This window comes from Scleropages formosus, chromosome 15 (assembly GCF_900964775.1).
Source record: "Scleropages formosus chromosome 15, fSclFor1.1, whole genome shotgun sequence".
Classification (NCBI taxonomy): Eukaryota; Metazoa; Chordata; class Actinopteri; order Osteoglossiformes; family Osteoglossidae; genus Scleropages; species Scleropages formosus.
The window spans coordinates 19,978,359-19,996,722 of record NC_041820.1 but is presented as its reverse complement, the minus strand read 5'-3'; the positions used below and the strand labels follow the sequence as shown (position 1 = coordinate 19,996,722).

General features: G+C 45.7%; 1 protein-coding gene across 1 annotated transcript in view; it reads right to left on the bottom strand.

Moving 5' to 3' along the window:
- akt1 (v-akt murine thymoma viral oncogene homolog 1) overlaps positions 1–18,098 on the bottom strand; it is a 36,460-nt gene extending 18,362 nt beyond the window's left edge. The window contains exons 1-2 of the mRNA XM_018727822.2: positions 17,935–18,098; positions 11,300–11,467 (exon numbers count right to left, since the gene is read on the bottom strand). Of these exons, the coding sequence (XP_018583338.1) occupies positions 11,300–11,357 (58 nt within the window). The 5' untranslated portion in view covers positions 11,358–11,467; positions 17,935–18,098. The remainder of the gene's footprint in view (positions 1–11,299; positions 11,468–17,934) is intronic.
- Positions 18,099–18,364: the final 266 nt, after the last annotated feature.

The following is an 18,364-nucleotide window of genomic DNA, read 5'->3' as shown; positions in this document are numbered from 1 at the left end:
TGTACAGGTGACCTCGCCTTCCAGGGAGCAAGCAAACCCTGAAGCCTCTTCTAGAATGACCCCATCGCATCTCACCAATGCTACATTAACACTGTCCTCCATTATTGGTGTGATCTTGTGATATTACCTCTTAACAGGGGTCCCAGGCAAAGCCATATGGATATACCTTTTAATTATAAAAACAGTTATTCCAAGTAATCAATTAGCTGACACTTTTCTCCAAAGCAACTTACAATGTTAAGGTTACAGTTGTTACAAGCTATAGTTATTACAATTTATCCATTTATACATCTGGGTAATTTTACCTGGAGCAATTTTAGGGTAAGTACCTTGCTCAAGTGTACTACAGCTGGAGGTGGGGATCGAACCTGCGACCTTTGGATCTAGAGGCAGTACCTTCAGGGACCTTTTGAGGTTTCAACCGGCTGCAGCTTATTGCCCACTATCAGAGTCACTAAAGTACCCCCAACATTGAGTTTACTCTGCTTTCAGCGCTAACGGGACTCCAAGTCAGACCATGCAGTGCTCAAGATCAACAGCCTCCATTCCTCTCCTACACACAGAGCACTTCTTTTAATAAATAAATTTAAAAAAAAAAAAAAAAAAAACCCCACACAGCACTTAGGTAGGAGGTGGTGGAGGTCAGATGTCTGCCTGTGGATTTGTCTGTCTGCACCCACTGTGTCCATGTGTCTCCATGGCACCAGGACTGGACCGTGAGGATATTTAAGAGGAAGGAGGAGAAGAGAAAAAAAAAAAAAAAACACCCCCGAGCTTAGCTCTTTAATAAACACATCATGCGAGCTCCGCAGTCGGAGAAAGAGCAACCCCCAGGAGCTGGCATCACAGACGGACGCAGACGCACGCAGACAGACACACACAGAAAATAAAGAAATGGGGAACAAACTGAGTGGCTGGACTTCCTGGGGAGGATGGGGAATGGGGGTTGGGGGTGTGGGGTTTTGAGGGCAACTAGCTGTTGTGTTTTGTTCCTGGCCGGTCGTGGTCGGGAAGGCGAAGGGGCACCCACGGTGACAGCGTGCGTGCGGGTGTGGACTGGAGGGTGTTGGGGATTAGGAAATTTAAACTCAGAAACAGCAGACCCAAGTCTTTTGTTGGGTTTTTTTCCCCCACTGTTGCCTGGCCCGAACACCCCCACCACAATCCCCACCCGCCCATTTTGCACCAGCTCCTGCCTGTAGCCCGCAGCTGCGCCCGGCAGCCCCGTGCCCTGCATCTCAATGAGCTTCTGCCGCCCGCCAGAGAAGGGGGCACCCGATGGAGAGGTCACCGTAGGCAGACTGACACTACAAAGCAAGCTGCGAATGAGGCCTACCCACTCCCCATGACCATATAAGGCAACCCGGTCTCACAACAGGCATATTCACAAGCTGGGCCAAACCGCCCAGGAGTTTGGTCTTTCTTTCTTTTCTTCTGGTGCTCCCCCCCTCGCCCCGTCTTCTTCTCCGCCTGCTGTCCGTGCACTCTTTTGTTGGCCGCTTTCTTTCTCATGCAGCTGGATGGGACCACAGTGCCCATTCTGGCAGCACTATCAACAGGTCGCCACGGGCCCAGCCTCATCTCTACTGATGAGTGCCCCCCCAGCCCATCCCTACCCCCACCCCTGCTTGCTCCCAAATTCCACTGCAGCTTTTCCTTCGACACTGCCGCCGCTGTTGCTGCTGCTACGACGAGGGGTGGGGGGGGGAGGAAAAGTGGATCGGTGGGGGAGGTTTGGGGAGCCTACCCTCTTTCTCACGCTTGTAAGAAAGCCTTCGCTTCTTCTCCACAGAAAGTGACACCTGCTGATTACCATAGAGACACTGAGAAGTTCTCACTCTTTCTGCCGTTCAGAATTTTTTTTTTTTTTTTACCCCCCCCATCCCTCCCCCTCCTGCCTCACTAAACAAGCAGGCTATGGATTAGTTAACTAGGTTAATGCATAGGACAAAACAAAACAAACAAACCTATACTAAAGACATCACTAATCTGCATTCTCAAGAAAAAGACTGGCCCTCCCACATCGAAAGTGGAGAACAACATTTTCCATTGATTTACCTTATTTAGAAGGTAAACCACTGGAAAATAAAATATAGCTCAGATGTTGAAGTTATATGAAACTTTCCAAGAAAGGACCCGAAAATCACCACAGCACGTGGCAGAGGTGAAACGTCTCTCTTACAACCATTATTAGGAACGAAGGAAAGGGATAAAGTACAGCATTAAGAGTTCAGGCTGCACTTTTTTGAATTGATTACAAACATCAGCAGCACGCAGACAAATGGGGAGCTGACAGAAGTGGGAACTTTCAGCAATCTGCCCACAGAGTGAGCCCCCATCTGAGCCAGCAGCTGAGGGCCTCCCGCGCCATTTCCCCCCTCCCCAGGTGTCGGGGAGAGGCGCTCTGAAGATTGATGTTGGAGACTGGGAAGCGCCAGGCCACTCGGAAGCAGGTCCCCTGTGTAGCTCACGCTCTGCGGGGGTGAAGAGGGCTGGGCATACATAGGAGGCGGCGTGTGGGTACAAGGAATAGTGGGGGGTGTCCGGATGGCACGGAGAATCTGCATGGGGGTGCAAGCACATGGCAGAGCCAGGCATACACTCCAACAACTGCCGGAAGTGCCCGTCCCTGGTATCCTGTTACCCCCGCCTGCCTGCACCCGTCCACGACAGCTGCGCCCACACCATTTGCTCTCCTCACCACATTTAGCAGAAGCTGGCCTCCCACTGGTCTGCGATACGCAAGACCCGCCAGCGACCAGACACCCAGAAGGGGCTGAGCACAGGGATCCTCAGCAGTTCTGTGGAGTATGCGGTTTTGGTGTGGATCTGGGTACAAGGACACTTAGCACCATGCCCATCCTAAGTCCACTAGACTCCTAGTGATCACCTAGGACAGCTCATGTCAGGTGGCTCTGCTTCTCAGAAGAACTGAAACAGCCACAGCTAACCACTCTATTTATACGGTAAAGACGGGAGGGATCCTCTTCACTATAAAGTAAAAAAATAAAAGCTTGGTATTCTTCCAGCACATCCTCCTTCCCTGAGGGCAAGCCAGGGATGAATGGAGGTGGCAGGAGGGTACACAGGAGCCCAAGACGTGGTACGGGGACTATGGCAGACAAGGTAAAGCCCGACCCGTTTCAGTACCAGCAAGATTTAAACCAGGCACCACGCTTCACCCTTCCAGCCACCAACATCCATTCTCCCTCAGAGCTTGGCCATTGTCTCCTTCAGATCACTCATATGTGGCATGCATAAGCATGCACGTTTAAAGGATCTGATTGTCAAAGATGAGCTGGTCATCAAGTGATAGAGGTGTCACTGAGGCATGCGATTAACAAACACACACAAAAAAGAAAAAAAAAAAAAAAAAAAAACCCCACATTAAAAATCCAGAGAGTTTGCGGCAAAATGTGTGTCAAACTGCTATACGGACAAATAAGCATCAAAAGGAGGAAGATGCCAGCACAGTAGTGGTTAGGTGGAGGATGTGGTTTCAGAAGAAATGAGCCATATAAATTAGGAATCCATTTCCTTCTTTTCACTAGCTGGCTTCTTTTGCATTGCCACCCCCCACCCCCTTTTAATTTCCTTTATTCTGCTGAAAGTATTTTGGCGTCCGTAGCCATGCCTGCACAGCCTCCCACACACAGTCGCTTCTTGTTCCGGAACCTCGTTAGCCTAACGAAGGGGACGGCCCTTTTTGGTGGAGTCACCCCACTTGTCGGGAAGCAAATGAGTGAAAGGCCTGGGGGCTGAGGCAAGGACAGCAAGCCTCACGCCTTACTCATTCCTGCCGGAGCCATGGGTGCTTCCACGTCATTCAATACCCCTGAAGAGGAGCAAACTACACTCAATACTAGTCTTCCCTTGGAGCAAGCAGCCTCCCTCAGTCCTGTGGATAAAAACACCAAACACTCCGGGGGGGGGGGAGAGAGAGGGAGAGAGAAAGAAAAAAAAAAAAAAAAAAAAAAAAATTATTTTTGCATGATTTTAAGAAGCGCACTGTGGATGCCAAAAGGGAACCAAATCTATATGGACAGTGGCACAAGGGGGACCTAGGTTGTGAATTTAGTAATGGGTTCAAATCCAAACTTTATTTGTGTAGAGTTTGAATGGTATCCTTGTGTTTGTGTGGGTTTCCTCTGGGTGCTCCAGTTTCCTATCATCGTCCAAAGACATGTATTTAAGGGTAACTGGCGACTCCACATTACCGAGTTAGTATGTGCGAGTGTATGCAGCTACCCTCGGACAGAATGGAATCCCGTACAGAGAGCTCCCCTCCTAGTGATTTCCAGATAAGCTCTGGACTTCTGACCCTGAAAAGGACAAGTGGTTAACAAAAGCAAAGGCAAGAGTGAGTATGTTATATTGCCTTGCTGTACGTATGGGTTAAAGTAGTTTAGTGTAGTATATCTAGTGTTGCAAGTAACCTTGGATAAAAGGTGCCTGCAAAACACTAGATAACTGTATGTCACTTTGGTGAAAAGCATCTGCTAAATGATGTAAACGAGTACAAGCTCTGCATAGCGACATCCTTCCACACTTGCACAAGACCCTTATAAAACTGCCCCCAGTCAGAGGAAGTCCAAATCCCCTGCAAAAATCAGCACTACACAAAGAGGGAAAGGCAAATATAAGGCTTCCAACATGTCTTCCACTTGTATTACAAAAAAAAAAAAAAAAAAAATTAATAAATAAATCAAGTCCAGTGATGTCTTGCATTCTCCACTACAACACAGCAATGACAAAGAGATGATTTCCTGCTGCTCTGGTGACATCAGCTGCAGGAATGAGAAGAACCAAGGAGAGTTGGCCATGAAGTCTTTGGACTGAGGAGACTCCATGGCCACAGCCGTGCCACACACAGCCTGCAGAACAACCACTAGGAGCAGCCTGGCTACTTCAGGATGGAGAGTATAACTGGAAGGGGCTGAGAATTACTGCTCTGGCGATTACAGCTAAGCTTAGTAGAAAGAACAAGCTTGTTCTACTTTTCTTGCTACTGCCTTCCTTTTCCAGGAAGGGAAATTCTAAACCTCGACTTTTGTTCCCTTGTAAGGGATGTGGTTAATCTGGAAGGAATCAAACCACTCTTGGTATTTACAGAAAGAAAAAGGTAGACCCATTGGCTTGTCAAGAATATCCTGAACCTGTGCAAGCGAAGAGAGACAGTGGCAGAGCAGCTGGCAACTATGATTGTGTTCTGCCATAACGTCATCGCATATGGTGGACCAGAAACATCACATCTACTGCCACAACCACAACAGCCCTTGAGTTAAACTGATGGCAACCAGGGCACGGCCCATGTCAAGCTAGCAAAGCAAAAGACAGACTTTGAAGACTTTTTTTTTTTTTTTTTTTGAGCCTTGTCCTTTTCAACTCATCAAGTGCTTCCAAGGTGTGCTGAGGCTGTGAGGGGAAGACAACAGACGGCACAAGGTGCAGACTGGACCAAAGACAGGAACAAGCCCTATGACCGCTTTACGACCAAGACGATTTATCACCTGCAGTTCTGAGAAGGGAGGGCTGGGAAGCAGCAGGCTCAACACAGCTGAGTCTTTCCAATCGACCCTCTCTGTGGGGGCAAGCGGGCCAAAGTGGCATGACAATGATGTGACACTGAAGGCCGTCTTGACAAGGGGCCTTGTTTTGCACGGGAAGCTGGTGGGTGCCCCCCACATCAAAACATAGCTGTTCCAAGTGACATTTCACCGAGCACAGCTGTTGGACTCTGACAGCGTGCCAACTTGCATTCTTGAAGGGTTGTTTGTTTGCTTTCTGTGTGTGTGTGTGTGTATGGATTTGAAAGTTCTTTTTTTTTTTTTTATTATTAAATGTTTCCACCTCTAATTCACTTATGAAATTCAAGATCTACAAACACAAGTGCCCCAATTTGCCTGGTAACTTTATAATAAAATCTCGTTATCTTTGAAAATTCTACCTTTCCCCATTAGAGGTGAACAACAAACAAAGTATTCTTGTAAACAGTGAATAAGGAAGAGCAGACATTTGTCAAAGCATAATTACCATATACACCTTTTTGTTTTTTTTGTTTAAAAAAAAAAAAAAAAAAAAAAAAAAAAAAAAATCAAACCCCCCCACACACACCACACAGTACTGATTAAAACTGACAAGGTTTCCATCTGACAGGGTTGTAAACCATGGGCAAGTAATGAACTCTGGTCCCTTTTCAGTCAAAAGAGCCTTTTTTTTTTTTTTTTAAATCTTAAGGGGAAATAAACAAATGAAGTGCTAATCACAACAGTACATCCATCTATGCCAACAATATCATTTAAATTTCTGTATTTTACATCTATGGGTTTCCACAGGTGTTATGCTCTGAGAGTCAGTTTCAACAGCCAGCCTAACAAACAATTGCAGCCGCACAGGAACAAGCAGGTGCAGAAGCAGTTTGAGACCCAGCACTAACCAGAAAGGCACGCTGTGCTGCTGTTATACCTTGCACAGGTACCTAACATTTTGGAGTAGGTGAGAGTGCATGCAAAGAGCTAAAAGTGGAACAGAAGAATAAGAAGAAAAATCACTGGGGGAAATTTAGAATAAAAAGATTAGAGGGGAAACTGATATGCTACGAAGTCGAACACCCTAGTAACTTCCGCATTACCCCTTGATTCTCATGTTTCACACTGATGTCTCCAAATACCAGCAATTACTCTTTCACCATGGAGTTCAATGGTCACACTGGTGGAACAAGAGAATGGATACAGAAATGAAAGCATCAAGGGTCTAAACTGAGCCATCAAGTCTACACCAAATGACTACACTTGGGTTCATGGAAAGGCTTCCCAAAATTTTTCAAAAATCATTTTGAGGTAAACCGTGTTCTGACATTCCATTTTTCCCTCCCCCCCCCAGCCAGACTCTCTCAGAAACAACGACCCAGCTGAAGTGACCTGGGTTCATCGAGTGCAAGGCTACCAGAGTGATGTCACTGGCGTCTGGAAAACCTAAAATCCTGCGTGTACAAAACAAGGCCACAGTCCCACTACATGCCTCAAATCCAAAGACCATCACGATCCTGGTTATCCCCTGCCCAGAAGCTCTGCCGACTGCGTCAGTCTGCATAGCTGAACTGGGATGACCCTTGCGTTGCACAGCAAAGTGCTGTGTGCTTGTGGCGGCGCAGTGCTACCCACTGCCCCACCCTGTCCCGCTTGGCTGCCCGCGTTCACATCTGCCAGAGCTCGGCAGCCCACTCCTTCCCACTTCCAGGCTTTTCCTGGAGCATCACCACACAAGGTGGGTCCCAGCTCTCGTAGCTAAAGCAGGGAAGGCAGAGCACAGTGGTTGCACAGGCAACAGGTATGTGAGGAACGACACCTTGTACAAACACTAAAGAATTCCAACACCCGACTTCACAACTGAGTAATCTCTTCTAATCTTAAACCAAAACACATTTGAAATTTTAAAAGATCAAAGCAAAAGACAAGGTGATTTACTCTTTACTGCACAGAACGAGTTTGACTTGCATTGAGGTAACGTGCACAGAACCAACACAAGGCCTGTGACAGTTTAGTGGAACCAAGTGTGTGCTGTCACAGCACTTATGGAATTGTACACTTTGATGAGTAAACCTTCTGTTTAAGCAATCGGTGTGCCGTAAAGACACCTCTGCAATGTCGTCATGTTCACTACGCTGTTGTGTTGTTTAGAAAAAGCAACACAGCTTGAAGGAGAAAAAAAAAAAAAAAAAAAAGTTTTAATTGAACACAAACATGTCCTTGATTTCGTTAGGGTCAAACCAATGACTAGCTCTTGTCATGTTATTTGAATCAAAGTCTTGAAATAGCATTCAATTACCTCAAAGCCATTTCATGGCTAGTCAACTATAATTATCTAAATGGTGTTCCCCTAAATGAATCGGCAAGTACAAGAACCAATGTTAAAGTGTTTGCCACAGAAAGAGAGGCCACCGTAAGAGATGGGAGCTGCCCTGCGTCAGACTCTCAACCATGTAAAATTAAGATCAAACACGTCAAACCCCATCGCTCCTGTGCTCTAATGAAACTTCAACTAACACTGTCTAAATACATCGTTGACAATCAGGGGTGGGGAACTCAAGTCTTTAGAGGCCACCATAAGGTCACCTTCACATCAGTGACAGGCTTAAACATGAACCATCAGAAGAAGTTAACCCCTATTTGCAAACTTTAACTACACGTTCATGGAGCTGAAGGAAAGCAAACAGTCCTCCAAGCACTGAGCTTCCTCAACTGTCCTGCAAGCACTGCACTGCTGATCACAGAAGGGAGAAGGGGGGGGGGAAGGGGAGGGGAATGGTAAAAGAAGGTACCAGTCAGATATCTAGCATCAATGTTCAAGCAAACCAGAATTCCAGCCAATCCTCCACAGTCTTTTGGCAACACTTCATATGATGGAGGGAAGGGAAAAAAAAAAAAAAAAAAATTCCACCATTTGCAGGTCTTCTGCTCAGTTCAAGACAGACAAATCAGCAATAAAAAGTAAGCACTGTGTTGAAACGGTAATAGCAGGGCTGACACTACTCTCCGGGCCTCGAATGTGTTTGCGGATTGCAGGGTTGAGCCGCCAGATCATAAGAGGATCATAAACTTGCACAGACTTGGGGAATCAAGTGTTCCAGCTCCTCCTCTCCGTCTTCTCCGATCTTCATTTTCTGCTCATCAATCACCCATCAGTGCCTCTCTAGCTGTTCCAGACATCACAGCCATGCCTTTACTGCTACACCATTACAATTACTGCTGTGTATTACAATAACTTTGCTGAGCTGCAGTGTGTGATATTTTCATCCAGTATGGTTTCCATTTGAGGGAAATTAAGGTCAAAATACAATGCAACGCAATATTTTCACCAATAATGCACCACACACTAAAAATATGAGTACTTCATATTCTAAATTAAACCAATACATACAGTAGATCATCAATAACCAGCTGTCAAACCCAGATTTGCAGAGGTCCAGTCTATCCCAGAAGCACATGGAGTCTGGCAGGGTGTACCCACATGCATTCACTCACACATACAGAAACACATCCAATTTAGAGTCACCAATTCACCTGAAACACATGGTGGAAAGGAATATAAACTCCATGCAAACCAAGCCAGATTCAAACCCACAACCAAAACTATACTCAAGGAGCTGCGAGGCACCAATGCCACCCACTGTGCTATTGCTCCCAATACTTAAATATTCCATCCAATTCACCATCATGGAAGTTAATGATTTTTTTTTTCCCCCAATGATCTTTCCACACAACCATGCACATGCATGCGCGCATATGTGATTCTGATAAATTTGACACAAACCCAAGCTAAACTAATGCAAGAGTTCTTCCGTTCTTTTCAATTCCAGTGCTTAGGCATCCCCGGTGTCTTCAGGATTGCCACCTCAAGACAAATCTTTCCCTTCACTTTTGCGCTCAGCTGCAAACCATTCCATTCTCTTATGTTTCCATACCACACAAAAAGGGTGGACAAACACTGACTCACAATTAATAATAGCCTTTCAGTATAATCTGCTAGTAATCAATGGCTACCAATTGAATCCAGTATAGTGTGGTTCGTACTATTTCAACTGCAGCATGTATTAACATGTAATATACAGTTATAGGTTTAAACCTCAGGCTTGATGATATAATAGCATCAAGACACAAAGGAACATCATGCATTACATTTATTCATTTGGGCAAGAGTTTTGTCAAAGGTAACTTATAATGATTTACCCATTTAAACAGCAAGGTAATGTGTGCTGGAGCAATTTAGGGTATTTATCTTGCACAAGGGTACTACTGTAGGAATTGGGAAACAAACCTGGGTCCTCAAGGTCCAAAGGTAGTAGCTCAACCCACTATGATACCTGAAGCCTCTATAATATTGCATATTTTCCTCTCAAACCTCTTTCCATGTTGTGAAGATATGATACAGTACACAAAAAAAGCTGCTTTACCCATTGCCTAAGGGGGGGGTGAAAAGAAAAAAAAAATGCCCAAAGTCAAAGTGTATTATGAAGTTGTAAACACTTAAGTGTTTAAAGATTCCAAATCAATATTAGTCTAACTATGCCTCAACAAAAAGACAACACTCCACATTAGTAGATTGTTGCAGACTATTGCTCGAGCCTTCAAAAATTTGAGGCATATTCAGTCACTGATGTCTGACTGAAAAGTGTAGAATATTGGACAAGCAACTGCAAAGAAGCAAGACGCAGAAGGTACTTTTCAATAATGCTTTTTCGTCTCATGTAGAGAGAAGAAGGGAAAAAAAAAAAAAAAAAAAAAAAAAAAGACCTGCACAGAATTACATTTCATTCTCTCTGCTTGGAATGTGGAAGCATTCACATGAAAGGTAATTTAGTTCCAGTAAAAACAATCCCCGCAAGTTATATGAACAACAAGCACTTCCTGCAACTTCATGGGGAATAAAAATTATTGGTAGTTCTGAGTGCATGCATGGAACCATTTCAGACGTTAAACTATTTGTCATTTTTCCGCACCAGATCGACATACAAAATACCGCTGCCCTGTGAATAAATTCATCAATACAAACTGATTTGTTACACCCCCCATCATGCAAGGTGAACCACAATGACACAGAACATCCGACTCACAATTTATACTTATTGAGCCAACATACAAGGAACTCATAACACACCACTGGTCTATACTAGGAACCAGTGGTGTAGAAGCATATTATAAACATGACTTTAACAGGATAGAGGAGTGTGAAAATAGCCAACTGCAATGTGGTGTCAATATTCTGGTAGAAAAGCTAGGACATTCCACAGGCAATTTCAAACATAAGGAGTGGTGGGAAACTGCGCTTCCTTCAGTAGTACTTTGGGGTAATTAACTCGCCGATTAAATCCCTGAGCGTTTGTAACGCACCAACAGCTTATTATGTGGATGAGGCAAACAAATGCAGTATTTAAGGCCAACAGGTTTCCTGGGGGTATATGTTTAAAATTAAGTACATTAACATTCAAAAAAAGACTGATACAGATGTAACCCTAACAGGCATCCTCTAAAAACAATTCTGTTATTGAAGTTTTCAGTCTGAAAGTCTGGATACCCACATACTGTCCCCTATCATTACTTGATGTGGGCAAACAATGTGCAGATGTTAGACAAACAAGACTTTACTGCATTTGTGTTGTGTGCACTTGGATGCATCAACATTAAACACATATGCAACACATTTTGGGGAGCACCTACAGTCCAGCATGAAGGAGGCCACTACGCACACATCACACTGAAACAACAGTGCGATGTGGTGGAGAAGGGTACAAGGGCAATACCTCTTTTGTGCAGCCATCCCTCCTTTACAATCACTACGTCAGTCATAATGGCCTGCATGATGGTCTGTTCTTGGGGTCTGACTGGGAAAAATGCTGCAGTTCCCCACAAGACCTTCGCTCAAACCAGGAGGGCGAAAGGAATCAGCAAGCCTTGTTCTTGCAAGTTACCTGTGAAAGGAAAAAAAAAAAGAAAGAAATAAAAAGCTGTTATGTCAATTTTACTTTAAGAAGCACTTTGTATTCTCTGCTCCCCTTTAATATGGAAAGCTGCAACAGAGGGTAAAGAAACACCAGAACCACCCCCGAATTGGAAGAACCCATAACAACCTGGGTAATGGAATAATTCTCTCCACACACTTATTCCTTCCTTAACACGCAGTTACAGCTTTTCTTCTGGAACTTCCTGGAACATGTAAGTACTGAGCTTAAACCTTTAAAGAATTTAAACTTCCTCAATACACAAAAAATGATTAAATAAGTAGGAATTTCCCCCAATTCTATCAGAATATAAAAACTGATTTTCAGTGGGAACAGTTTGTCAGTGTATTTTAGCTCTTCTTGGAAGATTAAATTCCAACTCCATACATTCATACTGTGATAAGGAGAAGCAAGCATGAAGACAGGCAGCTCTGCGTTAGCCGAACGGACGAGCAGGAAGTGAGCGTGCAGTTCTTGTCTACGAGAAAGCCTTTGCCAAACGACATGGGGCTGCCCTTTGCTACCTTAACTTGTGGACAGAACCCTGGTCGTTTCGTCCAAGCCGTCAACACACCTAGCCCCATCTCATTCGTTCACGTGACCCCGTTCTCTCTGCAGTGCTGGCCTGGGATATAATAAACAGGAAGTTGGAGAGATATTGACAACCAATGAATCCATTTCATATCACAGATCTGGGGTCATAAAACATTTCCCATAATGCCAGATTTTCCACTATCTGAAAAACTGCACATCTATTTTAACACTAAAAGCAAGACAGTTTTAAATAAACCAAGTATTTTAAACTGTTGTATCCCGCCTGAAGTATGACAAACACACTTAACAGTCTGGTTTTGCCCTCAACTAAAAGAAAGAGGACAAACCTGAAATGTTTTCTACGGTGTACATTCACAAGCGGTCTGTCTTGAAGAAACGCTGCTGCTGTTACTCTACAGTTACGTTCACATGTTCAGTGCAGTTTTTAAATCAGCCATGTGTAGCCTTAGAACGACAGGTAAATCTACCTTGAACATCTACTAGTGCAAACGGACTTAGTACTTATAACGGCATCTTCGAAATGTACAGTACTGGTCTATGGGCGTGGAGACCACCACAAGGTCAACAATGAGGGACAAAAAGTTTGAGCAACAGGGTGTGTGAGCAGGGTCGACTAGTACACTGTGTTACCCATGACCTGATGACTTCCTTTGTTCAGGGCCCTTCCTTCAGCATTTCACCCCTTTTTCTTTCTTGCACTTGAACCGTGGGGATCTTATCTGAAGCCAATCTTAACGCACACTGAAAGTGAAACAACTGGCTGAGCCCATCATACTAAAACATCTTCCATCAGTGAAAAGGAGAACAAATGAAGCCTGAGTTTAACACACACACTAGGAGGTTTTCACAAATTACACTGTACTCTGCAGCTTCAACAGTGCTATGATTCCCATGCAAAAACACATCCTCCAGGAGCCCATCGATGCTCAACGCAAAGGTGCTGGAGCTCACAGCCACCAACGCAAAAGTCCACAAGCAAGAGTTTTGCCTGCGCTTGCTACAGGAAGTCATTGGTGTTCAGTGACCTCACTATGCCCTTCACGGTTCCCTCGCGGCACCTTTAACAGCACCATTGCTGCATCAGAAACAAATGCTGTCGACAGGAAGACTGTGGGCTGCACTCTGAACAGCTGCTGTTGCTTTCCTCTCAGTTCACCATGTCAGCTGAGAAATATGAATAATGCACTGCATGTTTTCCAGATCGCTATATCAGTACTCACGTAAGTCAGTCACACCGCAAATACATTAGCCTGCTGAACCACCCTGCTAACCAACTATCTTGTGTTCTACAAAACACTGTGTGACCATTACATGCTCACATCTGCACATTTAAACACCCTGCAGCCTAAAGACTGGGCCTCCACAGTGAGACGAGGGGCTGTATGGTCACACTATTGGCTGTGGGGGAGAAAAAAAAAAAAAAAAAAAAAAAAATGCAAAGCATTTCTGAGACCCGCTGTGTCTGGCCTCTTTCCTCCTCCTGCCACCACTAGTGATCAAGGCTGCTGAGCGGAGCACTGCTCAGGCTACTGCAAGGACACGACACCCATGCTGACTCTCTCCAGCCCCCCCATGACAGGGGCTCAGGTCGGAGAGCAGAGGTGACACAGAAATGCTGCTGCCTTTCTAACCTCGTGCTCAGCGGTGCAGTGCGATGAAAACTGTGCGATTGGAAAGAACCCCCTGGCCCCTATATCTCCTTTACTTATGGTGCCATCAACAGCTCTTGATGCACCTTACACATCATCTGCGGTTGCCTGCCACAGGTTTAGGATTTGAGCTCTGAGACCTGTGCCCAGTCTGGACAGAGGTACTGTGTGTGGGCTGACACAGGTTAGACAGCTGTGCACCTGCTACAGTGGAAGCCCAGGGGAAGGGGGGGGGGGGGGGGGGGGGGGGGCGACCAGCAGCACACAAAAGTAGGTCTTTGGCTCTAGACCATCAGAGTATGGGTGCCACGGGCATGAATGACAGTTGGCTGTCAATTAGGTATATTTAGGGTAAGTAGTTTGGCAGAATTTCTCTAGTAAAAAAAGCCACACAAAGTGATATCCAGAAATAACAGATCCTGGACACAAATGCAGATTCTCTGTATTCCATTATAGATATGCAATTTTCACTTATATGACATTATTCTGTCACATAAACAAAAACCAGATCTCTACTGTGGATCTGAATACAGGCCAGCAGACACTAGGTAGTCTACATCAACATTTATTTAAAATCCCTCCAAGAAGGTAAATCCAGGACTAGGATGGACCACATGTGCTGACAACACTGCACCTTTAAACAATAACTATTGTTGTATTTAAGCTGGGGGGGAAAAAAAAAAAAAAAGGAGGGACAATCGGTAAATAAGTACAAAGCTGGTTGCATTAACATAATCAAATATAAACAAATTCCCAAGTCAATCCTGCAAATTTAAATGACTACAGAGAGACAGGCTTGGTGAGGCACCGCTCTGAATTACTGCTTTTAGTGTGTTGTTTGTTTTAATGTTGAGTAACTTAGCAACTGCCATCCCCTCCGTGTCCAGCGGACCACCTTGAACACCATGCGGCATTTTTCATTCAACCATGAGTTAGGAGGCCGCTTCTCTGGTTTTGTTTGTCATTAGTAAAGGTTTTTCCCCCGGACTTTCTGGTCTAGTTTCCATTACTTTGGTCGCCCGCAGTCCGCCCTATTTCTTAATTAGCTCCAAAGGGACCGTTAATCACCGAGGACCCTCTGCACTGGAAGGACAGCTACGGAGCAGGCGACTGACCATCCTCTCTGAAATAAACATGCGTCGTTTGCATACACTGTGTAAACCTTGCGGTCACTGCTGGTTTTGCGCATTGCACTTTGTCCTTTCATTTGTCTTAATTATTTCACAACTGCTGTGGGCATCCTGAGTACAATGCAGTCATAACTGGAGCCACCGCAACGGCATCAGTGGAAACAAGGGGCATCCATGCGCTCGTGTAGTACGAGACTTGGAGACTCGAGGATCCTCCCTGTGGAAGAGCCCATCCCAGAATGTGGCCATCACACTTTCACTATGATGCAGACCTCTTTCTGGATTTTTCTCGCGGCATTCCTCAAATTCACCACGCAACGGGCAGCACATTTACGTCAGGAGGGCGACAGGAAGGCAGAGTGAAGTCCCTTCATAGCCGCAGGGCGAAGCTGACCTGGACACTTGAAGGGGAGAGAGAGAGCGAGCTGGTGGGGGAGGGGTTAAATAAACCACCATCCACAACCCACGAGGGGGGGGGGGGGGGTTATAATGCAATTTACAGCCCTCTTAAGTCAAAGGCTTGTTCTGTCAAGCAGTGTTACATGGTATAACATTTTCACCATTAATTAAAACAAGGCAAATAAGTACAAAAAGGCAGAGGACACATGTCAGTCGCCTGCTGCTTGTGCATCCTCTGGAATGCAGGCCTCGCCATGGGTTCACCACTGTCCTCATTCAAAATCCTCCTGTCTACAGGAGACGCAATTGCCAGCAAGTGTCTGACAAAAAAATATCAACGACAAATCGTTACAGTTTTGCATACTTCGTTATTCTCGGCTTACAAAACTACAATGTATACGTTGATGACAGTAAAATAGGTCACAGCACCTTTATACAACTGCTGAACCCCACACACACACACACACACACACACACACACACACACACACACATTTTCAGAACAGCTTGTCCCATACGGGGTTGCGGGGAACCGGAGCCTACCCGGTAACACAGGGCGTAAGGCCGGAGGGGGAGGGGACACACCCAGGACGGGACGCCAGTCCGTCGCAAGGCACCCCAAGCGGGATTTGAACCCCAGACCCACCGGAGAGCAGGACCGTGGTCCAACCCACTGCTGAACCATTTACATTTATTCAATTAGCCAAAGCTTTTCTCCAAAGTGACTTCCAATGTTACGTACAATTATTGGCTATGAATTATTAATTAAGGTACCATACAGCAACAATGCCATTATTACCTGTAAACTGACTTGGAATTCATATTTAATCTAGAATACCCAGGAGGTAGACTTTCAGTTGGGAGTTTTGTTCCTTTCCTCCATGGCCAGAAGGCATAATTATAGCTTTAATAAACGCATTGATAACGTGTTATGCTAGACTGTAGTCAACCGTCTTCTTTGTTTCCTTGTCTGATGTATTTGTTTCTTTGCCTTATGCCTGTGTTCAAGCGCTCTGTGTCACTGAGTTTAACCTATATATTGGGTATTTTTAGTGGAGCAATTTAAAGTAAGTACCTTGCTCAAGGGTACTACAGCTGGAGATGGGACTCGAACCTGCAACCTTTCGGTTCTGAAGGCAACACCTACCCCCTACACTATCAACTACCCCACTGTTGAAAGACATAACATATCATAAGGAAAAATTGTGTCTTTAATTCAATGCCCACACAAGCTGACTTTTACCATGATATCCCTGCCCTCACGCCTTAGCCACCCGACCTGCTAAACCATTGAGGAGGAAAACAGTCGATACTGTTCTGTCGCACGGCATGTACTGAAAGTACACACAAAAAAATATACATGTATGAGGGCTCAGTCTGAACCAAGTCCACGGAAAAGAAACGTGACGCGTGTGTGGAGCATGTGCTATCGCAGCCGGCCGTGGACGTGGAATTTCACGTGTTTACCTGCAATTGGCACAGCGGTGTGAGCTCAGTGTTTAATGCGGATGTGCGGAGAGCTCAGCACGCCCTGCTCACTCACTGCGCTCGAGCCGGGCGCAGTGTGGGGCGTCAGCGCGTGTCACCGTCGCATTCCACGTGCTGCGACCGTGCGTCGGAAATTCCCACCAACGGCTCGGGATCGTTTCAAAGACGCACGCGGAGAACGAAAACGTGTCTCAAAGCACACCGCAGCAGCAACGTTTACCAACTCGCGCCCGTAATTCGGGGAGAGAAAGATTGAAAGAACAAAAACAAATCACTTGGAGTAGATAATATCTCCGAGCAGCAGCAATGTGGAGACCGCGCGCGCCTAGTTTTTTGCTCCTCAACGCGGCTCCCCACACAAACTGTGTAGTAATTAAGTATCGCAGCGATTTCAGCAGCGCGCCGGTGCTACATCATCATGTCATGTACCGTCCGAGCGAAGACTGAGCACATGACCAGTCGAAAAATGGGTATTTCCCGTCTCAGCAGAGCTTTGCAACGGTTCCCCCAAAAACATGCCTCGAGTCTCAACATTAAGAGCCGTTTTGCCGTACAAAATGCAGCTTTAGTGTGCCGAAACTAGGCTGGGCTTCGGACCAAACAAGTTCAGCTTTCGAACCCAGAGGGAGTCGGAGCCACGCGCGGCGGAACGCGCCGTGCACTTTTCTGAAGCGCTTACTTGATAATGAAAGTACCTTTTTACCGTGCTGCTGAGCCGCAGGAAGAAACATACACAAGACACCGCTACATTTTCGAGGTTATATAGGTGGCCTCCTGGAGTGATCCGTTTGCACTTAATCTAGTAAAAGACGGAGAGAGCCATGGGAAGGAGGAGGAGGAAAACATCCACGACTCGGCCTAGGCGGGTCAACAGCGAACACGGCTACTGTGTTGATAAAAGAATAAATACCGCAGGCTAGTTTACTAGGAAATATACTCATAAAACCATCTGTTAGCAGCACACGCTGTGCTGAGCTCAAAAGTTTGGGTAGTTAAGAAACTTGAGGCCAATTAGCGAAGCGGCAGCAGGCGAAGAGCACAGAGGTTGCTCACTTATTTGGCGTATTTCGCTCGTTTTTGGCCGGGTTCGGGGCCTACCCGGGGCAGCTCGGGTGAGAGGAGCCGCATCCTATTGAATACAATGGGACCTACCCTGTCTGTGTGTGCAGCGGCAGGCGGACACGGTGAACCCCACAAGAAAAACACCGGACTTTACCTGGTCCGAGGTCTCAAAACTGCTTCCCGCTCATTATTGTTTGCGCCTTCGGTGGCTTTTTTTCACTGCTGTGTCCTTCAATAATCTGCCTAAAAAAAATCTGCTCATTTAATCAGATTCTCCTGCCGTTCTTCCACTACACCTCCCAAGCTTTCTGTCTGTGTTGCGCTGGTGTCACAGCACGGGCTTCTGGGTCCTAGCGCCGACTCACAGGCAACTTCCCCACTGTGAGGCTCTTCTCCCCACACCGTCCATTAAAAATGTTGCGCACTGCAGCATCACGCATGGACACTGTTTAATCTAACAGTATATCTGAAGGTCAGGAGGAATTTATTCTACTAATTAATTTCTATGCTCTAGACTGAATAATCCGTGCTTCCGTTTCTTTTTTCTCGATTAATTGTTCAATTGTAAAGGTAGTTTGGGCTCT